Raw genomic sequence first — 26015 nt, forward strand, 5'->3', positions numbered from 1 at the left:
CTGTGTTAGGCACTGAGGATATCACTGGACAACTAACTATGGCCCTGCTCTTGTGGAGCTCTAGAATTAAGCACAAGAAAGCAAGCATTAAATTCATTATGACTTTAAACCTTGGTCATCAGTATGATTTCCCAGGTATTGAGTGAGAGTACTGGCTGCATGTCAGACCCAGTATAGGGTGCTGTGGCCACAGCCTCAAATGTTTTTCTGTCCTCAGTATGCCATATGTCATGTAGGCTCTCAGAAGAAAATAGAAATGTACCAATCTAAACAATCCATCTATTCTTCCACCTGCAGGGCAGCCTTTTGACCCTCACTTCAAGATCAACAATGCAGTTTCCAATATCATTTGCTCCATCACCTTTGGGGAGCGCTTTGAGTATGAGGATGACCAGTTCCAAGAAATGCTGAGAACGCTGGATGAAGTCATTCGTCTAGAGGTGTCAATGTGTGCCCAGGTAGGAATTTCTCTTTTCATAATTGGTGAAAGTTATCGGGGCTTATGTCAGACACAGATTTCTTTTATTTTGTTTGTTTGTTTTTATTAATTTTACTGGGGTGACATCAATAAATCAGGGTACATATGTTCAAAGAAAACATGTCCAGGTTATCTTGTCAATCAATTATGTTGAATACTCATCACCCAAAGTCAGATTGTCCTCCATCACCAACTATCTAGATTTCTTTGTGCCCCTTCCTCTCCCCCTTTCCCTCTTCTTCTCTTGCCGCCGCCCCCGTAACCACCACACTCTTCTCAATGTCTCTCAATCTTGTTTTTATGTCCCACCTACGTATGGAATAATGCAGTTCTTGTTTTTTTCTGATTTACTTATTTCACTCCATATAATGTTATCAAGATCCCACCATTTTGTTGTAAATGATCCGATGTCATCATTTCTTATGGCTGAGTAGTATTACATAGTGTATATGTGCCACATCTTCTTTATCCAGTCATCTATTGACGGGCTTTTTGGTTGTTTCCATGTCTTGGCCACTGTGAACAATGCTGCAATGAACATGGGGCTGCATTTGTCTTTATGTATCAGTGTTTCTGAGTTTTGGGGGTTGTAAAGCCAGAAGCCACGGCCACCATCACAGCTGCCCAGCCCATGCAGGTTCTCACTGGATTCGGACAGTCAGTAAAGAAACAACAGAGCCAAAAACTGATGGGCCATTATCTTTAATTCTAGCTTGTTCCCGGCGGTCAAGTAAAAACACACACTGGGCTCCAAAACCCACTCACATTCAGTGCTCACAAAGCTACTGACTTATCCGAGTTTCCTAGAATCAAAGGTTTCTAGCTCACCAGACTTATTCACCTCTGTTCCCCATCTCCTTCCTTCTCCCTGCACAAACTCTGCACAAACTGGCTTCTCACTCAACACTCCGCCATCTTGGCTGCTTCTCCTGGCCTCCTCCACGTGACCTTCCTCTCCTCTCCTCTCTCCTCTAATATTAATCTCAGGAACCAAGAGAGCCAGCTCCCGTTCTGCCCCCATTTTATAGTATAGAAATCCAAGCCTTTAATCCAATATACGAAATAGGGAAGTTTCTAATACAAAGTCACTTATCTGGGGCATGATGGGATTGTACCATCCCATATCAAAAAGGGTGGGAAAGGCTTAATCCCAAAACCACGCCCAAGGCTCCAAGGATCCTGCCTGCCCACAGCCCGCCTCCAACACACATTAATATCACCTGGGCGACGGCTTCTGTGTGGGCAGCGCCATCTTTAACAAAGTGAGCATAATATATTTCATCTGCCCAACAGGGGTATATACCCAGTAGAGGGATTGCTGGGTCATAAGGTAGTTCTATTTTCAGGTTTTTGAGGAACCACCATACTTTCTTCCATAATGGTTGCACTACTTTACAGTCCCACCAACAGTGGATGAGGGTTCCTTTTTTCTCCACAGCCTCTCCAGCATTTGCTATTACCTGTCTTGTTAATAATAGCTAATCTAACAGGTGTGAGGTGGTGTCTCATTGCAGTTTTGATTTGCATTTCTCTAATAATTAATGAAGATGAGCAACTTTTCATTTATCTGTTGGCCATTTGTATTTCTTCCTGGGAGAAGTGTCTGTTCATGTCCTCTTCCCATTTTTTTATTGGATTGTTTGTTTGTTTGTTGTTGAGTTTTATGAGTTCTTTATATATTTTGGATATTAGGCCCTTATCTGAGCTATTGTTTGAAAATATCATTTCCCATTTAGTTGGTTGTCTGTTTATTTTGTTGTCAGTTTCGCTTGCTGAGCAAAAACTTCTTAGTCTGATGTCCCATTCATTTATTTTTGCCTTCACTTTCCTTGCCTTTGGAATCAAATTCATAAAATGATCTTTAAAACCAAAGTCCATGAGTTTAGAATCTATGTCTTCTTCTATGTACTTTTTTGTTTCAGGTCTTATATTTAGGTCTTTGATCCATTTTGAATTAATTTTAGTACAAGGGGACAAACTGTAATTGAGTTTCATTCTTTTGCATGTAGCTTTCCAGTTTTCCCAGCACCATTTGTTGAAGAGGCTTTCTTTTCTCCTTTGTGTGTTGTTGGCCCCTTTATCAAAAATTATTTGACCATATATATGTGGTTTTATTTCTGGACTTTCTATTCTGTTCCATTGGTCTGAGTGTCTATTTTTCTGCCAATAACATGCTGTTTTGATTGTCGTGGCTCTATAATATAGTTTGAAGTCTGGTATTGTAATGCCCCCAGCTTCGCTCTTTTTCTTTAGGATTGCTTTGGCTATTCAGGGTTACTTATAGTTCCATATAAATCTGATGATTTTTGTTCCATTTCCTTAAAAAATGTCATTGGAATTTTGATGGGAATTGCATTAAATTTGTATATTGCTTTGGGTAATATGGCCATCTTGATTATATTTATTCTTCCTATCCAAGAACAAGAAATATTCTTCCATCTCATTGTATCTTTTTCAATTTCCCTTAACAATGCTTTGTAGTTTTCATTATATAGGTCCTTTACATTCTTTGTTATGTTTATTCCTAGGTTTTTGTGTGTGTGTGTGTTTTTTTGTTGTTGTTTTTTTTTTGCAATCGTGAAGGGGATTATTTTTTTTTTGAGTTTGTTCTCAAATGTTTCATTGTTGGCATATAGAAAGGCTATGGACTTATGTATGTTAATTTTGTATCCTGCGACCTTACTGTATTGGCTTATTGTTTCTAGTAGGCTTTTTGTAGATTCTTTGGGGTTTTCAGTGTATAGGATCATATCATCTGCAAAAAGTGATACCTTTACTTCTTCTTTTCCGATGTGGATGCCTTTTGTTTCTTTGTCTTGTCTGATTGCTCTGGCTAGAACCTCTAGAACCACATTAAATAAGAGTGGAGAGAGTGGACAACCCTGTCTTGTTCCTGATTTAAGGGGGAAAGCCTTCAGTTTTGAGACAGATTTCTTTAAGTTACAATATGACCTTTTAAAATTTACTTCAACACATACTTATTTAAAATATGTGACTCTCGTGTATTGGATAATATTGCTAACTATTTACTGTATGTAAAGAACATTTCTAGCATTCAAGAAAAGCAGTGAACTTTACATGCTCCTATGTTGCTTTTTTAAAAAAAATACTATAGGGCCATTGCCTTTTAGTCGCCCCTGTCCATGTCCCTCCTAACCAGCCATCTCACACCTCACACCTCCTCTCTCAGGAGTATTCTTCTTGTTTGGCTTCTCCCTTGGCAGACTGTTTTGAGACTTATTTATGTTAGTTGTTCTCTTTTAAAATTCTAAATAGTATTCCACTTTATGAATATGCCACTGTTTGTTACGCTATTCTCTATTGTTAGACACTTGGGCTGTTTCCAGATTTTGAATGTTATCAATAAAGTTGCCAAGAATATTCCAGTACATTTGTTTAAAGATGAAATGAAGCATCATGTTGTATGCAGGCAGATATGAGAGAGTGTAAGCAAATCCAGAGAGTGATCCAGGGGCTCTGTGTTATGTGCTTAGTGGATCTCATATCATTTGGTCACCAGAATAACCCTGGGGGCTCACTGGCAGCTAGTTGAAATACGGAGCAACCATTACATCCTCCTCATTATTATTATTGCCAATACATTACACTTAGAAAGTAGCAGAGCTAATAGCCAAATCCATGTCATGTCATAAGTCAAGGGGATTTTCTATTATGTTATGCTATCTGTTTTCTACCGGATATTATTATAGAAAATATATCCAAAACCTCTTTGTTTTAGTAAAAATGTCTGACCCACATAGCGATTACATCTTAATGGGGACATACACACATGTATATACGTTTAACAAATACAGATATATACAGATAAATATCACACACACAAAATAGTGATAATTGCCATGGCATGGAGAGAAATAAACCAGCATAAGGGAATGGAAAGAGGGTGACAGGGGTACTACCACTTACAGGACCATTTGGTGAGACTGCTCCAAGTAGCTGACATTTGAGCAGCACTTGAATGGAGTGAGAGACTGGAGCTATAGAGATGTCAGAGGAAGAACCTTCTAGGTGGAAGGAAAATCAAATGCAAAGGTCTAAACAGGAACATCGTCAATGGCATTACAGAGATCAGTGGAGCTGGACTGGAGAAGGTGAGGTGGTAGGAAGTAACAGCAAAGCAAGTGACCACCATGTTCAGGGACCCACTCATATAGAGCTTTCTATGTCAGAGAAAGATGTAGAAGTTTATCTACCTGTCATGGGAAGTCATTGAAAAATTGATAACTAGAAAGTGAAGTGATCTGCTTGAAGCAGCGATTTTCAACCTTTATTATCTCATGGCACACATACACTAATTACTAAAATTCTGTGGCACACCAAGAAATATACTCAATGTTTTGATGCTCTAACAAAAAAGAAAAAGGTATAATATTGATTAATTAACACCAGATGGCTATAGTTGTGTTGGGTGTTGTTACTTCATTTGACAATCTCAGGAAAGAGTTCAATGACCTTGACTAAGTAATCAGGTATTGCATGTTTTAAAAATTCTTGGGGCATATTGGTTGAAAATCGCTGAATTAAACTGTTAAATGATTACTCTCGCAGTTCTGTGTAATATAGACTGGAAATGGGGATAAGAATAGACTCAGAAAAAGTGCTGGAGGCTGTTCCCACATCCAGGTAAGAAATGGTGGTTTGTAGTAGGGTGACAGAGCAGTCGGGGTGGTGAGAGGTGGTCTGAAACAATATATTTTGGGTGAAGCACTGAAATTCTTTGCTAGAGTTATGAGAAGAGGGATGAGAGAGAAAAGAACAGTCAAGTCTAAGCAGAAGCAAACAAGAGCTAGAAAAAGAAGGTTGTTGTTGTCTTAAAAAGCGGGAACTGGCACCATGGTGTCTTTGTGATTGTTTTGTTTTTCTCAACTAGCTCTATAGTTTCTTTCCGTGGATAATGAAGTTCATTCCTGGACCCCACCAAGCACTCTTTATCAAATGGGAGAAACTGAAGTTATTTATCTCTCATATGATTGAAAACCACAAGAAAAACTGGAATCCTGCTGAACCAAGAGATTTTATTGATGCGTACCTCAATGAAATACAAAAGGTGAGGAAACCAATTGTGTTTCCTGCATTTTGTTTTTGTAGAACAAATGGGGATGTACTGGTTTCCTGCTGATCCTGTAACCAATTAACTTAGTGGTTTACAACAACACAGATTTATTCTCTTACAAATCTGATGTTCATAAGTCTCAAACCAGATGGACTGGGCTCAAGTCAAAGTGTTGGCAAGATAGGCTCCTTTGAAAGCTCTCGGGGAGAATTCGTTTACTTGACTTTTCCAGCTTCTAGAAGTTGCCTGCTTTGTTTGGCTCGTGGCCCCTTCCTGCCTCTCAAAACCACCAATGTAGCATCTTCTCTGCTACCATCCTTATATCTTCTCTTTACATACTCTTGTCTCTTGTGGTTATATTGGGAGACTGGGATTCTCATGAATAATCTTCCCTTATCAACACGCTTGACTTAGTCATATCTATAAAATCCTTTTTCCCATATAACATGCACTGGTTCCAGAGATTAGACATGGACATCTTAGTGAGCCATTATTCAACTTACCACAGGGGAGTAAAACTAGAGGTAGGACTTCAATAGCCTGTGAGAGTAGCATTAACTCAGGATGAATGAGGCAATTAGGAATAAAAGTAGGGTTCGATGGTATTTAGCTTGATGCCTTGGAAAAGCCCAAATACTGCCTTTTTATCTTCTATTTTCTACCCTCTACCCATATTGAAGGAGCGATGTGAAAGAAAGCAAAAATAAAAATTGAGCTTCAAGGCTTTGTTTTATTATTAGTGGGACCTGTACCCAATTACCTACTCATTTTTCAGTTCCCCATGTAGAAGACAAATAAAACTGAGTCAGATGCCAGAGTTTGTCCTCAAGGCCTGAGTGAAACCCCAAGTTACCCACTTCCCATCCTAATAGGAAAATGCCCCATTGGTTGTGTAACATTTCACATGGCGCTCCTTCTGATTAACATGTTTCATTCACTGTATTAGTGCCGTAATTTTTGAGCATCACCTTATTTGTTTCTACTGTGAAAGTTGGCAAAATGGGGGATTTCTTTCCTATGCCCTCTCTTATTTCACCTTATTGGCATAATATCAATAGAAACATTGATTTCTGGTCATAGGAGGAGAATTCACTTGCTATATGGTTTACAGGTATAGAATCAGACTTAAATAGGAATGTTGACAAATTGAAGCTTTCAGGAAAGGTGGTAAAGATGATGAAATGCCTTAAGGATTTACTGATAGATTCAGAGAGTTCTTGCCTAGAAGGAAAAAATTAACTGAGAGATATAAAACTCGTACATAGAGGCCCTGGCCGGTTGGCTCAGCGGTAGAGCATCGGCCTGGCGTGTGGGGGACCCGGGTTCAATTCCCGGCCAGGGCACATAGGAGAAGCGCCCATTTGCTTCTCCACCCCACCCCCTCCTTCCTCTGTGTCTCTCTCTTCCCCTCCTGCAGCCAAGGCTCCATTGGAGCAAAGATGGCCCGGGCACTGGGGATGGCTCCTTGGCCTCTGCCCCAGGCACTAGAGTGGCTCTGGTCACGGCAGAGCGACACCCTGGAGGGGCAGAGCATCGCCCCTGGTGGGCGTGCCGGGTGGATCCCGGTCGGGCGCATGCGGGAGTCTGTCTGACTGTCTCTCCCCGTTTCCAGCTTCAGAAAAATACAAAAAAAACCCCAAAAAACAAAAAACAAAAAAAACTCACACATAGAGGAATTTAGTGTATTCATTCTAGTATCAGTGGAAACATTTGCTGAGTATTTGCTGTGTGCTCTTTCCCTCTCACATGATTCATTGTCATCCTCAGAGGTGTGTTATGTTACATCTATTTTATAGCACAGAGAGGTTAAGTAAATTTCCTCATGTCATAGAAATAGAGAATGCTGTGGCTAATACTGGAACCAAAGTATAGCTCTCTACTATACTAACAGATTTTTTTTTTCCACTGTACTAATATCTTCTCCCAAAGTATAGTCATTAAAAATAGTTGTCCTGATTTTCATTCACCCAGAGTCCCAGACTAACAAAAGCTTCCAGCACTTGGAGTAGGACTCCACCCATCATATTTCTATAATAGGACTGCCTCCTGAGGAGATCAAAGGGAACGCCTTTCCTCCTGTGTGCTTTCCCTCCACGTGCTCTGCCTAGGATGGAGCCCCTATGTATCCTGGCCACCAAGATCCCTCTAAATAAACTAATAAACATGGTGCTTTCTAGGATAAGAGCAATGCTAATTCCAGTTTCCATGAGGAAAACCTCATCTTCTGTGCCCTGGATCTTTTCCTTGCTGGAACTGAGACAACTTCGACAACGCTGCGCTGGGGTCTGCTTTACATGGCCCTCAACCCAGAGATCCAAGGTGAGCATGTCGGAGAGTGTGCCTGGGCAAGACACAAAGTTCCTCCTGGAATGCACTGCTCCAAAACTGGGAGCAGAAGACAGCATGGTAGAATGGGAAGATAGATATGATGATCACTAGACAATGTGGACTGGAGAACAAGCACATTCTCCAACTTTTCTGTTATGATTGTGATGGAGCCACATATACAAGTATAACAGAGTCCCTGCCCTCAGGAAACTCAGAGTTCAGTGGGGGATACAGTGAAGTTCTTTGACATTGTGGTGAGTTCCAGGAAAGAGTTACATTCTCACATGAAATCTGGTCTTCGGAGAGGTTAGATGTCAGAGGAAGAAAGGAAGGAAGGAAAGAAGGAAGAAAGGAAGGGAGGAAGGAAGGAAGGAAAGAAGGAAGGAAGGAAGGGAGGGAGGAAGGAAGGGAGGGAGGAAGGGAGGGAGGGAGGAAGGGAGGGAGGGAGGGAAGGAGGGAGGAAGGAAGGGAGGAAGGGAGGGAGGGAGGGAGGGAGGGAGGAAGGGAGGGAGGGAGGGAGTCCTAGTCCTATCTTTTCCTCTTTGTGAGTAATGTCTTCTATTGTCTTGTAGGTAATGCTCACACTTCTTAGTTTGAGATATCATACCCCCTAATATGCCTTTTCCTGTTCAGCCTCTGCTCCACCCACCCTGGATGGCGGCCTCATTACATTACATGCCATTTTCTTGGCACTGTCATTATTTATGCCTCTTTGTCATCACACCTGCTTTCCCTCTACAAGAAAATATTTGCCTAATTTCTCCACATAGTAAACCACTCGCTCTGCTTGAAGATTCTGCTAAACACTACCTCTCAAAAGATGTTCCCCAATCCTCTAGAAAATTACTAGCATTTCTTTTTCTAGAGATGATCTAATGCACCTCCTTTACTGTGCTCATCACACCTTATTCATGTATCTTCCCACAAGCTGTAGTCCACTCAATGACAGTGACTGTTATAATTTTCTATTTCTCCAGGTCCCAGAACAGTTTGAACACATGAGGGATCAGATTCATTATGAAACAGTTTTTTAAACTGTGAGTAACAGTTTATTAAAAGGCTATAAATCAACTTAGTGAATCAAAACCAATTTATATTTCCTAAAATAAAAATAGGGTAGAAAAGACAAAGGTATATTCATCCCATGTGCTAAGGATAAGTTTGTTCATTCAAATTTATATATACAAAGTGGGGCAAAAGTAGGTTTACAGTTATGAATAGGCAAAAGTTTATTCTAGAATTATTATTTAGTAATTATTGCATTATTTTCCATACAACTATAAATCTACATTCTTCCCACCCTGTACATATATATATACACATATATAAAATATAAATATGTATGTTTATATTTTTTTTTTCTGTATTTTTCTGAAGCTGGAAACGGGGAGAGACAGTCAGACTCCCGCATGTTGCCTGACCAGGATCCACCCCGCACGCCCACGAGGGGCGATGCTCTGCCCACCAGGGGGCAATGCTCTGCCCATCCGGGGTGTCGCTCTGTCACGACCAGAGCCACTCTAGTGCCTGGGGCAGAGGCCAAGGAGCCATCCCCAGCGCCCGGGCCATCCTTGCTCAAATGGAGCCTCACTGCGGGAGGGGAAGAGAGAGACAGAGAGGAAGGAGAGGGGGAGGGATGGAGAAGCAGATGGGCGCTTCTCCTGTGTGCCCTGGCCGGAAATCGAACCCAGGACTTCTGCACGCCAGGCCGACGCTCTACCACTGAGCCAACTGGCCAGGGCCTGTATGTTTATATATTTTGACTCATGATGCAAAATGCCTTTGCAACTGTGAATTACTGTATATTTTAGAAGTTTAAAAGCTGCCTAGTTAGGATACAGACTTAGCTTCTATAATAATAGTTTATACAACACAAGGTTGTTTCTTTCAGATAAAAAAAAATTCAACTGTACCTTGCAGATCTTTTCGGATTCCAAGCTTTTCTTATGTGTTGTCCTATTTCATCTGAAATAATGTTCTCGTTGGCACTGTCAAAAAGGGCTCGGCTCTAAGGCTGCTTTTCACCAATAAGAAGTGAAAGGAGGGGAAAGAAACACATACCATTCTATTAAGGGCATGTTCCAAGTGAAGGTCTTTCTACATACTTTCCATTGGTCAGAATTAGTCACATGGGCATGCTTAGTCAAAGGGAACCTGGGAAATATAGTCTTTGGCTGGTAACCAGGTATCCAGATAAAATATTATTGTAGAAAAAGAAATAAAAACAGATATTGGGAGACAATTAGCAGTTTCTATCATTTGTTGGGTGCTTGCCTAAATCAGTTAATATAAAAATCAAACTATCCTCGCCCTGGCCGGTTGGCTCAGCGGTAGAGCATCGGCCTGGCGTGTGGGGGACCCGGGTTCGATTCTCGGCCAGGGCACATAGGAGAAGCGCTCATTTGCTTCTCCACCCCCACCCCCTCCTTCCTCTCTGTCTCTCTCTTCCCCTCCCGCAGCCAAGGCTCCATTGGAGCAAAGATGGCCCGGGCGCTGGGGATGGCTCCTTGGCCTCTGCCCCAGGCGCTAGAGTGGCTCTGGTCGCGGCAGAGCGACGCCCCGGAGGGGCAGAGCATCGCCCCCTGGTGGGCAGAGCATCGCCCCTGGTGGGCGTGCTGGGTGGATCCCGGTCGGGCGCATGCGGGAGTCTGTCTGACTATCTCTCCCCATTTCCAGCTTCAGAAAAATACAAAAAAAAAAAAAATCAAAGTATCCTCAAGATGAAGGTAGATTTAGCCTCACTTAAAAGAAGAGAAAACTAGAGGATCAAAATGTTGAAGACACTTGGAGCAGTAATTTGGTAGAGCAAATTTCTGCAACCAGAATAGTCCTAAACCAGGGCCCGCTTTCAGAACAAGACTCTATAGAAATTACTATAATTTTAGGCATTTTGAGTCTAGTTATTTCATTCCTTAGCTTATCCAGGCTCAAGGAAAGTTATGGAATAATAAAGAATAATAAAACATTTTTTCTCTTTTCAAGAAAAAGTACACGCTGAGATCGACAAAGTGATTGGTCACTCACAGCAGCCGAGCATAGCTGTTCGAGAGCTCATGCCCTACACGAATGCTGTCGTCCATGAGGTGCTGAGAATGGGAAATATCATCCCCCTGAATGTGCCCAGGGAAGTGACAGTTGATACCACTCTGGCTGGATACCACCTGCCCAAGGTAATTAGAGACCCAGCCTCAGATCTTGAAAATGTTTAGGCAAAGACTAGCTTTTCTTTGCTGTAGGAATTAACAGTGTTTCTTGGCTTTGTTTTGGTTTGGTTTTGTATTTTCTTTTTACTACACATGTGTATGTAGAGATACAGCCAGGCAGTATTTTTGTTTGTTTGTTTGTTTGTTTGTTTGTTTGTTTTGTGAGAGAAAGACAGAGAGCAATAGACAGACAGACAAAAAGCTCCAGCCAAGCCACTGAAGCCTTTCTCTAGCCAACGACATTGGGCTCAACCCAGTGACCTTGACCTTCAAGCTAGCGACCTTTGGGTTTAAGCCAGTGACCATAATGTCATGTCCATGTTCCCATGTTTAATCTGGTGACCCCGCACTCAAGCCGGTAACATCACCGTTTCAAACCTGGGTCCATAGAATCCCAAGTGAATCTCTGTTTACTGAACCACTGCCTGCTCTGGCAGCAGGCAGCTGTTCTTAGTTAGACTTTGCCATGGAACCTTTTTCTTTGCCTTGGAAGAGCATTTCCAAGGACTTGGGACCTGCCAGGCTTACATTAGAAAATTCTGCTTCACAATCCTTGGGTTATTGATTATTAAAATATGAAGGAAGAATTGAGACCACCTGGGCAAACATCACATTGATGCTGGTATTTCCTACATCATATCCCCACAGGTGTGTTTTTCAGCTTTTCTTTGCAGCCCTAGGATGGGACTGTCTCAGAAGAGAAACCAGTCCAAGTCTGTGCAATATTAAGCATTAGAAAAGGAGAAAAAAGAACTAACACTTAAGCAGTAATTATGTGCCATGGACTACATAGGTTCTTTCAAAATATCTTAATCAGTCCTTTGAATAAATCTGTTTTTTCTGTTCCATAAATTAGAAAGCAGGACTCCTAGTGATTCAGCTTGTGTAAGATCTCCACCTACAAAGTGACAAGAGCTGGGTTCAAGAACCAGATCTGTGCTGAATCCCAGGTTCATCTTTTTTGTACTAATCATATTCTCTACACAGGATTTGTTGTACTTTGACCTTAAAAGAGTCTTCTTGCAATTGCTCTCAAATTGTCGCTGCTAAATTCCCTGTCCTCCCTCACAAAGGAAATTGTGACCTCATCCTGCCCACCAAGTTGTGATCTCAGCAGACAGGTCTCCCTCGCCCCCTAGCGCCCTCTCTGCACACTGCACATTTATCGCTCCCTTGCTCTCTCACCACCTGGTCAGCTTCTGTGGGTTTGTCCATTCCAGTTGTCCGTGTTCTTCAGCATGTGTTGTACCTGGAGACGAAGTTAAGAGGCATAACCAGGGGAGCTTACCCATTGTACACTCTTTGGTGATTGTCCCTGCAGAGTCATGAAAAGCAGCTACACCTGCAGCTATTGCATTCACTGTTTCTTGCTGACTGACCATGTGTTAGGAGGAGACCAAGGTCTAAATTATTTCACAGGTGCTGCTTACATTTTTATAGCAATGAATTTAAGCTCCAGCTCTACCACTGATTTTTAACATCAACGTTAATAACCATCCTGAGAACTGAGAGATCTGAGTGACTGTGTTGTGGAGGCTAGGAGCCATGGCTTTGCTGTCAAGTAGACCTAGTTCAAATCATGGCTCTGCCTTCTCAATCATGTGACTCTGGGCATCTTATTGAACCTCTCAGAGCCTCCATTTCTTTATGTGTAAGATGCGTTAAAACTTGCTTCCCAGGTCGAGTTAAAGTCAGGTCATGTGTGTAAAACATTAAATCTAGTGCTTAGTATAAAAAGTACTTAAAATAGCAGTTATTCTTACTAATTCAATAAATGTTCACAAATCACCTGAAATGCTCAGGCCTGGGAAATCAACCCTGAGGAAAATAACCATGCAAGTGCCTACTCAGAAACCGTGAGAAGGCCCCGCTGAAAAAACTCACAGGTTTCTATAAAGATGAGGCTGGCTGGAATGGGGAGTAGGAACAGGGACAGTCAGAGGAGGCTGCTAAAGGAAGTGATGTTTGAGCTGAGGATGAAGAATGATTTTTAGACTTAGCTCTGTGGAAGGAAAGACATTCAGCTATGTTAACAACATTCAAAAGGTTACAGAAGTGAGTAGGAAGCTAGCTGTTTGAGAAGCTGGAAGAAGACTAATGTACTGCAAGTGCAAGCAGAGAGAGAGAGTGGCCCAGACAGGGCTCAGGCACTGGATCTGTCACCTAAGAGTGATGGGAAGCTATTGAAGGGTTCTGTCAAGTTCAGGGTACAGGTGCGAGATTAGACAGGTGTGACATAATTAAATCCTATTCAAAGCTCACTCTGATTCAGAACATAGAGCTGACTAAAAGGCTATGGGGCATAGTTGATCTGCTATTATAACCGTATAAGCAAGCGAGGTAGTAGCCTGGATAAGATGGCAACAGTGGACATGGGATGGATGAGGCAGAATTAAGAGAAATTTAAAGTAAAATCGACCAATCTAACTGAAAGATTAGATGTAGGCACAATTAGGGAAAAGGAGGCATTAAGAAGGACCCGTGGGTTTCTTGCTAGGTACCTGCATGGATAGGGGTTCCTTTTACTGGGCAACTTGATTCTATTATTAAATCTCCTGTGCAGTCTGGCGATATTGGAAGGAAGATAATGGGAGAAACAGGAATGAATGAGACATCATTTCTCTTGCTAGAACTGCCACAGGCATCACCTCACTGAGCAGCTGGGCTGATCTGGTACAGAACTGACTGGCTTAGCTCGTATGTGATGCTTGCCTTGAGGCATGTTTGTCCTCTCTCAAGTCCTACAGTGACTTGTCCCAGCAGAGGAGACCCATGCTGCAGTCAAGACTAACCACATACTTCTAATAATTCCTAGCAGACATTTCAAGTCTGTCATTGAAAGCTGTCCTATGGCAAAGAGCAGGGCCCTGGGTGGCTGGGCTCAGAAGATGGTAGGCAGGGAGGTGGAGGATATGGTCAGGCCCTGGCTGGATGCCGGGGACATACAACCCTCTGCATAGGTTTGTTGTGTGGGTCAACCTTGCCTGAGTCTTTCCTGCCTTCTTTAGGGGACCCTGGTCATGACCAATCTGACTGCACTGCACAGAGACCCCGCAGAGTGGGCCACCCCCGACACATTCAATCCAGAGCATTTCCTGGAGAATGGACAGTTTAAGAAAAAGGAAGCCTTTCTGCCTTTCTCAGTCGGTGAGTTCTAAAAATACAGTTGTCTGAATCCAGAGTTCCCCTCTCAGCCCCCCTGCTCTTTTCCCAGCATCCTTTGCTTTAGTTGGGATGTCTACAAACAGCCCTGCCAAGTGAGACTTCCTGTACCCATTGCTCCACCTCAGGCATTCCAGGGCTCGTGTTGCCTCAGGCTGCCTGACATTCTGAGCCACTGCTTGTCTCAGATGGAGATTTCAGCTTCCCTTTGTTCTGTCCCCAAGGACATTGGAGACAGAGACTCAGATCTGTTTCTTGGTCATAGAAAAAGCTGTGGATTTTTTATCTTTTATAAATGTCTCAAGTCTGTTATGGGCCACCCACTCACATGGAACTAGAGTCAATTTATAGTAAGGAGATGGGGTCAATGAAAATGGCTACTGGCTTATCATTACGGACATCAGGAGTGACCCTGAGAGCCATGGCTTGACTAGATGCAAGCTACTCTAGATGCCTTTTTAAATTTTAATTCTGTAAAAATCTAGTTAACACATTTACATGGTTGACAACTTGAGTGGTACGAAACAGGGTGCTGAGAAAACCCACATTTCCGGGTAGCCTGATCCAAAATGCTGTTTTCACTAACAACATTGTAAAGTCAGTGACAAAAATTCCTAGTGCATTGAGTTAGGTTTGTTTCATGGATAATTTCAAGTAGTTTCCCAATTCCTTAGTTCTAGAAATATTGGTTAGCTTTTATGTGCTGAAGCGGTCGCCCTGAGGATATGACAATGATGCAGTAGATATTAGAGCTGTTCTCTTGGATCCTGTGTTCCAACTTAAGCTTACAAGGTCCATATTAGGGTCACTACGTTAGAGATCATGAAACTGAGGCTTAGCGGGGTTAACAATGGCATTTTTTACACCTGTTCTTGTCTTTTTTATACTTTCTTTTTCACACTTAAATTTTTTCTTTGAACGTGTATTACTCAGGGAGAACATAAATTATTACACACACAAGAGAGATGGGGGTAGTGACTAATGTGGGGTGACCTGGCCCAGGTAAGTGAGAAAGGTTTTGCAAGGGAAGGGATGGTGGAAACCCGGAGAGCACACCTGAGCAGAAGCACGATGTGGCGGGGTCTGGACACTGTGGCTCTGGCAGTGATGGAAGACGAGTTAAATGCATGAGACACTGTAAACATGTCAAGGAAATGGGAGGAAGTTACAAATAGGGAAAGAAGATAATAAAATGAACTGTGTGATGTTGGACTGAAACAGAGGTTATCAATATGAACTCAGATTTTTGTTGGGTAGGTAGGCAGATGAAGAAGTAAATAGAGTTATAAATGTGTGTATACATATACATTTAAAAACATACTCACAGAATATACATATATAGATTCCCCAGCTCTCCACACTGAGATGCCCTGGGAGCGACACCACCTGATACCAGTGAGCACGTCTAATGCCCAGGTCTTGGTTTCTACATATCATTTTCCTCTAAAAGGAAGGAGGACTTTTAGAAAAAAGGCTGATTCCAGGATAGGGAAAGGAAAGCATGAGATAAGCCTAGAACACATTTTTGTGCCCAAAGTATGATATAAATATACCAGCTTGAATGCACATTTACTAGCAAAATCTGGAGTACGGTGAGATCAAAACACCAATAATATGTTTTAACCCATTGACAAAAAATAGGAATCTGTTAATTCATACTGATATAAATTAATGAGTGAATAAATAAAATAGAGAGGAGAGAAAGTATTTCCTTTAAAAGAATGCTAACTAATAATGTGGAAGAAATGATGGAATTTTAAAACTCCTGAATGGGCTACCATTAGAGGAATTAATTATTTGGCCAAGAAATAGTAATGGAAACTAATTCAATGAAGAATGTTTATTAACATTGTCTCAAAGTAGCATTTATTAATTTCAAAGAGAAAAAGATTAACTTTTATAGGGGAGAATTGGTAGACACCACTGTAACAAGTTTAACATCACCAGGAATGGAACAAATCAAAATCGTGTACCACCTGCTGGGATAAAATGGGAAGAACACAGCCTCAGTCAGCGAATGTTGCACCAGAAATACATGATTTCATAAGCTCACCCTAATCATGAGGGAACATGAGAGACATTTATCAAAGAACTGGTCTGTCATCTTCAAAAGTGCCAAAATCATGCAAGTTGATAAATCATTTGCATGGCAGCCAAATGCAATTCCTGGTACTAAACTAGACCCTTTCACTGAAAAATAGGACATTATTGGGAGAGTGGCAAAACCTGAGTAGGATCTGAAGAGAAGATGGTGGTAATTTCCTGATATAATAGTTTTATCAGATAATGTCCTTGTTTGAGGAAATTCATTCTGAAGATCTCATGGGTAGCATAGGTGATTTACTCTCAAGTAACTCAAGAAAAACAAGTTTTTGTCTTATTTTTGCAAGTTTTCTGTACATTTGAAATTACTTCAGAATAAAAGGCACAATGTGGAAAGTATTACTCTAAAGAATTATAATATACAGAAAGTTATTTTAATAATGATACCACCCAAAGAACACAATTTAAAAGAGTACTTTTAAATAAATCTTTTAAGTATTCTTTTCGTTTTCTCATAATTAAACAAATGAAGTTACCAATAAACTATACGACAGCAAGGTTTATTATTATTCAGAAGATGTATTAAAATCCTTTGCTTGCTCTTTACATTATTACATTATTTGGATTCAGTGTGCAGCTTACACAATATATAAAATAAAGTCCCATGTTTAGAACACATTTCCACTAATGCCTAGAAAAGTTACTTAATTTACCCCAAATCACAGGTATAGAAAGTGGTGGAGTTGAAGTGAAACTCTGTTCTGCCTCCAGTTCTGGACTCACAACAGGGACAGGGATGTGGCCCCAACAGGGCCCAGTGTGACCATGTAGTAAAAGCCTAGGGCCCCATGTAGGAGTCAGAGATACTCCTGGGGGAAGGACCATCAGACACAAAGATTGTTCAAGGAGGGAGGCGGAAGCTGTTCCAGTGTAGAGGGCCGTGTACCTCAGGGAGGTCCCCAATCTTTAAGGAGGAAAACGTGATCTGGGGGAAAGATGACTTGTACTTAGGAAGCCATGCTCTGATATTTACTGCCTTATACTTTTTTTTTTTTTTTTTTTTGGTATTTTTCTGAAGCTGGAAACGGGGAGAGACAGTCAGACAGACTCCCACATGCGCCCGACCGGGATCCACCCGGCACACCCACCAGGGGGCGATGCTCTGCCCCTCCCGGGCATCGCTCTGTTGCGACCAGAGCCACTCTAGCGCCTGGGGCAGAGGCCAAGGAGCCATCCCCAGCGCCCGGGCCATCTTTGCTCCAATGGAGCCTTGGCTGCAGGAGGGGAAGAGAGAGACAGAGAGGAAGGAGTGGGGGATGGGTGGAGAAGCAGATGGGTGCTTCTCCTGTGTGCCCTGGCCGGGAATCGAACCCAGGACTTCTGCACGCCAGGTCAATGCTTTACCACTGAGCCAACCAGCCAGGGTCTACTGCCTTATACTTTTGGATAGTATTCTTTTAAGGATTGAAAACAAATTAGCCAAGTGTTGTTTTCTCCTTTTGTCATTGTTGTTTGTTAATTAATTTTTTAGAGCTGGTAGGCTAGCCATCCACTATGTAGGTCAGCCCAGGACTCCCACTTCTGTCATCACCTACACCCTGCACCTTCACCTGTCTGATCCCCAAAGGCATTGGAGTGAGTCCAGACATATGTTTTCTGCTTGCCCAGTGGCTGTCAGATTAAATGAGCCTCTGTGCAAAAAGCCCCAGGGCCTCACAGGCCCGTCTGTTGTTCAAGTTTTGCAGGACATGGTAGAAGATTTCAGTCCCTGCTGGGCACTGACACAAACTGGAAAGATAACTCATCTTATGTTCTTGTCTTTCAGGAAAGCGGGCATGCCTTGGAGAACAGTTGGCCAAGTCTGAGCTGTTTATTTTCTTCACCTCCCTCTTGCAAAAATTTACCTTTAAGCCCCCAGATAATGAGAAGTTGAGCCTGGAATTCAGACTGGGTGTCACCATCTCCCCAGTCAGCCACCGGCTCTGTGCTGTTCCTCGGGCATGAAGGTGCTGGGGAAGAAGAGGGGAAAGGAAAGCAGGAGGAATGGGCATGTCCTCTGAAGCACGGGCACCTGCCCAGAAGTGAGGGAACAGAGTGGAAGTGGCTCTGAGGAAATTTGTAGGAACTGGACTCAGAGGAAAATGGTTTCAAATCCAGTTTTGTTATCTCCTCCCGGGTAGCCATGAGCCAATCATGTGTCTCTAGAAAATGTCCACAATGATATTTCTAGAAAAAAACCAATCACATCAGACCTTGAACTTCTTAAATATCTGGGATCTTGTCTTCTATTTCTTTTTTTTTTTTTCTTCCTTTCTTTCTTTTTGAATCAGATCACCAAAGTAGGAGAGTGAGATATTGGCCATAATGCACATGGTGTGACCAGTCTTATCTATAAAACTACAGATTTTGTTAAAGGCATCTCTGGGTTTCATTCCTGCTTTTCTGTACATCTGTCCTGATTCTGGATGAGCAGTCATGCACATGCTCCTTGTGGAATAAATGTAAAACCAGCAGGCACTCATCCTAACTTAATAGATGAATAGGGACCCAAAGCCAAGAGAGTATGACCTTGTGGATATGAAACCTTGGGGAACAGATGACTGAGAGTAACTGAAGTTTCTGGCAATATAAAATGATTCCTTTCTTCCCTCAAATCTCATTAGAGATTGTTAGGGCAAAATGTATCCTCAAGGCACAAAACTGCCCCTCTCAACCCATCCTCAGTCAGAACGTGATGAACTGTACCTAACCTTTAAGTTGTCCAAACAGGAGCTCCTTACCAAAGGAGGCAGGGAATGAAACAACAGAAGAATACCACAAGCCCAGCTTGGATGCCTGGTAACCAGTGTCAACAGAAACTGCCAGAAGGAGGCAGCAGAGTATAAAACTATCCCCCTCATCCCTGCTCGGGGCTGACTCTCTTATTGGGCTCAGTCCACCCGCACCCAGGCGCCTACAATAAAACTCGCTTTTCTACACTTTAGTTCTGCATTGTTGATAAGACTCCTGCCGAGTCCATGGCCTTTCAGAGAGATCTAATACGAGCTCTCGCCCTGCCCAAGCATCACACAAGGATTCTGTTATCTGACATCTGCAACTCTCTTATTTCTCATCTAGTCTGAAAGCTCCAGAGCCCCTACCCTTTTCCTTTGCATCAGTGCCTCACACACAGTGTGTAAGCATATGACATTCTCTCTGGCATCTGGGCCAGGGCACAGATTTTACCACAAAGCAATGTAGCCTGTGAGGCTTTTCTCCACTGCTGTCCTGCAAACATAGACACACGACAGTCCCCTAAATTATAACTAGGTCCAGGGCCAGAGGATTTACAAGCAGAAAAGGATATGGACACACAGGATAATCTAAGTTTCAATGGAAATGTGCCCAGGTCAGGCACAGGAGGCCTGCATGCTTTAGGGAGAGGGGCCAACAAGGGACTCTCAGAATGCCCTACATATTTACAGACAGAGAGCAGGGCTGGTTAGGTGACTAATCAGGACAACTTTCTTGGGTGAGGAAGCTGCTTTGTTAGACCAGGGAATTGCAGAGCTCTAAATCTTGTGAACAGATGGTCCATTTTTGGTGCCAAATCAAGGCCAACGGGAATTCACCATTTGCGGCGAGGGGAAGGAAACTGTTCAGTGCAAAACAGCTCAAGGTGATATAGCGAGGCTGTGAAAAAAGCAGGGCTGTGTGGCAGCCCTGGAGCCATGTCCATCTTCAGCTCTGCCCTCCTCTGGCCTGCTTTCCCTCTTCCCTACCAGTCTGAGCCAGTCTGTCTCTCTGCTCAGCTCCAGTGAGATGCCTTCAGTGTTTCAACCCAGCCAGGGAAACACAGTCTTTAGTGTTTGATGGAAAGGGAAAGTCCACTCCCTGGGCTACAGGGGAGCTAGGTTACATAGACAGAAGTCGCCATTGCTGGTCCCTGATGCTGGTCATCCTCATGCAAATGAGGACTCTAAATCCTTGAAGTTTGATTGGTCCAAAAATAACAGCCTTATTGTTCAGAATGGAGCTGCTCTGATTGGTTGATGAAGATGTTGATGGAGATAGAGCTGCACTGCTTTAATTAGACAGGGAAGCCTCAGTTTTATGGGTTAAAATCAGATTCCAGGAACTCCTCAAGGACAGGCTCAAATGGCAGAAAGACAGTGTAGAAAGGCAGTTCAGTGCAGGAGGCACACAGCTTAGTACACGCTCACCCTGAAATGCAACCTGCATGACAGGCCCCTGGGAAGATATGGCTGCTTGCTCTGTATTGGTTTCTTTGTTTGTTTGTGTGTTTAATTGTATAACTGAATTTTTTATATCCAAAACTATATTCATGTTGCTACTTTTCCAACCTTGAGACTATTTCATACACTAAAGACTGTGCTTTTTCTACTAGCTCATTTCAAAAATAAAGAATTTTGGATTAAGCTTTTTTCTCCCAATGCATCACAAAACAATTTTTTTGTATTGCCTTTTCCACCTTCCTTAGTAAATAATAGCATTATGATCTTAAAAAACAAAACAAAAATATAATTAAGCCTGGTTAAGACACCAGGAGCCCTTCTTAGCAGGCATCTTCGTTCCCAGGTCCACACTCTGCGGTCAAGCCCTTCTCCCTGTAAGCTAACTCCAGCCCACTGAGCCAGCCTGTTGCTAAGCTACCAAGATGGAAGAAGTAGGGCATTAAAGGGTGAGAACATATCAGGGACTTTGAGTTACTTCCCTTCTCAACCCTTTACTGTGACTTTGAGCAAGACATCTAACCCAACAAGCCTCCATTTCCTTCTTCTAAAACATGGGTATGAAAAAAAACTTCACTCTTTGGTCGTAAGAATAAAATTTACAAACACAGCATGGGACTCAACTGGGTGCAACAAAAATATGGCTTTATTCCCATGCCCCCATGCCCCCAACTTATAGCTACTCCTTTTCCCTCTGAATGAAGTTTCCGCGGGGTTCAATACTCTTCTAGTTACTCTTATATAACAAATATTCTTTTGGGTCATTATAATTTGCAGCATAACGAGTATATAATTTATATAACTCTATAAATTAGCTAATTTAGCTTCCTGTTCAACCCCATTTTAGATTTGGAAGGTTTCCTGGTGAGGTAAGTGATTTTGCCCATGTATTCCCTTCTTTAATATTTGGGCTGGTTACTTATTTGGACCAAGAAAATGTGGCAGTGATGCTCTGCCAATAAAGGCTTAAGAAGCCATGCAGCCTCACCCTCTCACCCTCCTGGAAGCATCCAGCATGAAAAGGCACTCAGCCTAGTCAACAGTGTGGTGGGAGAGCGCATGGACAGACAGGCCAGTTGGAGGAGAACTAAAGACTACAACCATCAACCAGCATCAAGGTCTCAGAGATTAAATAAAACCATCCTGTATCCACCAGCCTCTATCAAGTTACAGCAGGAAGCACTACATGGAACTGAGGTGAACATCCTTGCAGAGCTCTGGAAGTTCCAAGTCCTGAGCCACTGAATCGTGAACAATGAAGTAGGGACTGTTCTAAGCCCGTGTTTGGGGTTGATTAGATGCCGACTACCACTGGTCAACAGCACAGCCATCTCATTCATTCTAGGAACCTCATACCTCAAGAGGTGGCAGAGCTCGGTGAGCAAAACAGAAACAACTGCCAGTATTCCAGGTGTAAGGAGTTCAGTAGAGGAGGGAAGGACTCTCCCATTCGGAACTGCTGGGAAGCCACGCTGAAAACTTAGCCTGAGGAACCAAAGTGGGTCACCCTAAAGAGCCTGCCAGACAGTTAGTGAAGATCTCCAGGAAGCTCCCACCAATTGTGTCAGCCTGTAACAGCGAAGACATGGTTCCAAGAGCTGGCAGGAAAAGCTCTGAGAATGCCCTCCTGCTCTACTGCAGCTGCAGCCGACCTGGAGGACAACAGCTGCTCCTCCTTCCCCTCCAAATCTTCTCCTCGTGCTGCGCATTGGCTAGTTCTAACCTGAAACTCCATGGGGAGGGATTCTGATAAACAGAAATGGACCATGGCTTCTTAGTGTCCTAGGATGGAGCGTTACCATGTGTAACTGACGAGAGAACATCCAGCCCGAGTTATACTGTATTAATTCTTAGAACGCTTGAATCTCCTGTCCAGTCTCTTCAGCTGGACCTCATCACTCCCTTAACAACCCGCCCAAGTCATCAGATCAGATGACAGAGAACAAAGTTAAAAAAAAAAAAACCTCAGCATCTGTAAAACTGGTGGTTGAGGCCAGGCAGGTTTGCATTGAATTCGGGCAGATGGTAGAGGAACTGCGGAGCCAGAAAGCATCAGGCCATCCCCGTTTATCAAAAACAAGGAAAACCTGCTTTTTTGCTGTGGAGGAGAAGGGATCAGGAACACCGCACATCAGGGTGGTGGCTGATGGAATCAGGGAGCTGCACCTCGCAGTGGCAGCATAGCAATCTGGGAGAATCCTCCTCCTCCCCCCAAGGGAAAGTGCTCATAGCTTTTCATACAGACACACATGTGGCTTTCTGCCGCATGTGCTCACGCAGTAATTGTGCAAAGTGCTTGCAGCCAGTTAAACAGTGAGCAAGCCTAACACAGCTGATTTCGCCACTGTATCCAAGAATGTCTGTGAGACGTTCTCCTCTTTCTTCCTTGGGTGGTCACACAGACAATATCAACAGCCATAAGGCAGAACGCAGCATAGAGCAGAATAATACCAGGTAATTGGGCCCATTAAGAAAATAACCTGGCAAGAAGTCCCCTGCAAAGGATGATTAAAATAGGCTCCTGTCACAGGAGATCAAAGACTCCCAACACCTAAATTAAGACCTGCCCCTCTCGTGACTGGGGGTGACTGGGGTTATGCCTAGTGGAACTGTTTGGAGACATACATAGTCTGTACAATTAATGGTAGATATTGACATTCACTTATTCACTCTACAAACATTTTTTTTAACTACTTCCAATAACTGGAAAGATTGTCAAACATAAATGTTTTTTCCCTCATGTCTATGGAAAATGGGACAAATAAATAAAAAACCTACGATACACTAAAAATTTCATTGTCATTGGAGGAAATGTAGATGTCATCAAAGCAATAAAAGAAAAAGAAATTAATTCTAGGGGCCTGCAAGGGTTGGGCCTAACCAAGCGGTGGCACACTGGATAGAGCATCGGACTGAGATGCAGAGAACCCAGGTTCAAAGCCCCAAGCCTAGCTTGAGCACAAGCTGACCAGCTTGAGTGGAGGGTTGCTGGCTTGAGCGTGGGATCCTAGACATGACCATATGGTTGCTGCCTTGAGTCGAAAGGTCATAGTCTTGAAGCATAAGGTCACTGGCTTGAGCCCAATGTTGCTGGCTTGAGCAAGGGGTCACGTGCTCTGCTTATAGCCCCCTGGTCAAGGCACATATGAGAAAGAAATCAATGAATAACTAAGGACCTGCAACGAAGGATTGATGCTTCTCATCTCTCTCCTTTCCTATCTGTCTGTACCTATCTATCCCTCCCTCTGTCTCTCTCTATCATTAATTAACTAATTAATTAACTCTAGGGACCTGGGGTAGGACTCAGAAAATCTCAAAGACAAATGGCATCTACTATACAGGCATACTTTTTAAAAAATGACTAGAAATTCATAGCAGATAAAGAGGGTCAAAGACATTCATATGCAAAGACATAAACATGTGAGAGCCTCTGGTGCAGGTCTGAGGTCAAGTACACCAGGCATAGAAATCACAGTGCTCAGAGACCAGGTAGGAGAACAGGTTGGATAAAGCTTTAAAGACTCTTGAATGCCATTTTGATGAATTCGGACCCTGTTCCTATAGTTTCAAAGGTAGATTTGCATTTACACCAAGGATTGCACAAGGCTTCATTGGGATGATGAAAATTTGTTTGAATTTCTGTTATTATTGCTACAACATCCATTAAAATAAAATATCCAAATAAACCAAAGCATTGTCAAACTGATTTTCAAAAATAACCAAGTACTTTCAATCTTATTACACTCACCATAGAATATGAATTTGGTGCATGAAGATTTTTTACCCTGTAAACAAAAATATTTCAAATATTGTTCTTATTTTTAATTCTTTAATTTTATTTGATGTGTTTTATAACATACACAACTAATGACTATAGTAAATCATGTATATGAATTATAAATACCTAAATGAATTATATTGTGGGTGCATGCTGTAAAGTATTTATTAATAGATGTGCATAATCAAAATGTTGAAGGCCAGTCCACAAATAAGAAAAAGTCATCAAAGGGTTTCATATAAAACAGTGGCTTCTTAATGTCTGATTTTGAATGTATCACTCTGGTAACAGTTCAGAGAGTGATTAAAGGACAGAAAGAATGGAGGCAGGGAAACCATTTACAGGGATGTTTCAGTAGCCATGGAGGGAAATAGGGGTGCTTAACAATTGTTTTCTGTTGTTTGAAACTCCAAGAATAAAGTGCATTTGAGAATATTGGCAAACAAAGGGTGCCAGCTTGCTACTGGGCTGCACAGTCCGAGAGTCTGGGGATGTCGGGGCAAAAGAAGTCCTTCTTTTCTCCCAAAATAACTTGGGCTTTTAGTAGCAGAAATAGGGGCCACAACAAAATTTTTTCCGGGTTTTCAAAGATTTCTGGGATTTCTTCTGAAAGAAAAAGGCCACCGCATTCCAGGCCACGGGATGATACCTACTGAAGCCCAAAGCAAGAAGTGTGCCTGGCATGTGCCCAGAAGACAGTTGATAATGTTAGCTGGCCCGTGTTACAAAGAGCTTATAATGCCATACCCGCTAAGGAGTTTTTATCCTGTGATCAGTTTAAGCAATGGATGCTCTCTAGAAAAATGCTCGCACAGCCAATCTTACAATAGCCTTAGGTCCAGTGACTGCAATTGGAAGAAAATAAGGATATAGCCGAGTTCTCTCAGCATTAGAAACTGGCTTACTTCTGGCGTTTTACCTCATGACCACATGGGGGCGGTCTCAATGCATCATATTCGAGTCTAGCTCAGCTCAGAACTTCAGATTTAAACTGAGCATTTCAAATATTGCACTCTTAGGTGCAGTTCTGTGTTGTCTGTCTTTGGGAGAATGCACTTTTTAGAAATCAACGGTGTTTTATGGGCTGTCTCTAAATAGCTCTTGGGATTCCTCAGGTTAAATTCTTATTTGTTCTTTTAGTTCTCAAACTGCACCAATGATATTGCGTAGGACCTGGCAATATCGTCCCTGACAGATCTTGCAAACATCAATTGCTTTACAAAATTCAGAGTACCATGTAGCCTAACCCCATTCCCTCAATTTTATAGATTATGAAAATAAGTCTCAAAAAGGGGCATGGACAGAGAAAACAAGGTGCAACTGGGAAATTGAAATAGCTAGAGAACTACAAGAATGATTAGGAGTCCAGATCACGTGGGTCAGGACCCTGTCTCACCACTTGGCGGATGAATAACTTCAGGAAATTCCTTCTCCGCTGTGCCCCAGCTTCCCATATCCCCTTCCTCAGGTTACACTTGTTCCTAAAAATGCCTTTTCAATGCTTCACATGTGCCTGTACTTAACAAGGACCACACACATTAGGTTTTACTATTATAATTTCAAATATTATGTTTTCATTTTTAGAAGTTCTAATGGCAATTATGTAAATATTAACAGTTATTTTCTCATGGGTAAATTATCCTATTTTTACCTTAAAAATCTAACCTTTTCATTATCTTTTTCAATATTTGACCTACTTGTGTTAATATCCACTTCA

The 26015-nt window shown here is 42.4% G+C and overlaps 1 protein-coding gene across 1 annotated transcript in view; it reads left to right on the forward strand.

Moving 5' to 3' along the window:
• The window catches only part of LOC136331098 (cytochrome P450 2J2-like), a 35677-nt gene extending 14971 nt beyond the window's left edge, over positions 1–20706 (forward strand). Inside the window, exons 4-9 of the mRNA XM_066269053.1 lie at positions 298–458; positions 5370–5546; positions 7730–7871; positions 10863–11050; positions 14092–14230; positions 18114–20706. Of these exons, the coding sequence (XP_066125150.1) occupies positions 298–458; positions 5370–5546; positions 7730–7871; positions 10863–11050; positions 14092–14230; positions 18114–18292 (986 nt within the window). The 3' untranslated portion in view covers positions 18293–20706. The remainder of the gene's footprint in view (positions 1–297; positions 459–5369; positions 5547–7729; positions 7872–10862; positions 11051–14091; positions 14231–18113) is intronic.
• Positions 20707–26015: the final 5309 nt, after the last annotated feature.

This window comes from Saccopteryx bilineata, chromosome 3, assembly GCF_036850765.1.
Source record: "Saccopteryx bilineata isolate mSacBil1 chromosome 3, mSacBil1_pri_phased_curated, whole genome shotgun sequence".
Classification (NCBI taxonomy): Eukaryota; Metazoa; Chordata; class Mammalia; order Chiroptera; family Emballonuridae; genus Saccopteryx; species Saccopteryx bilineata.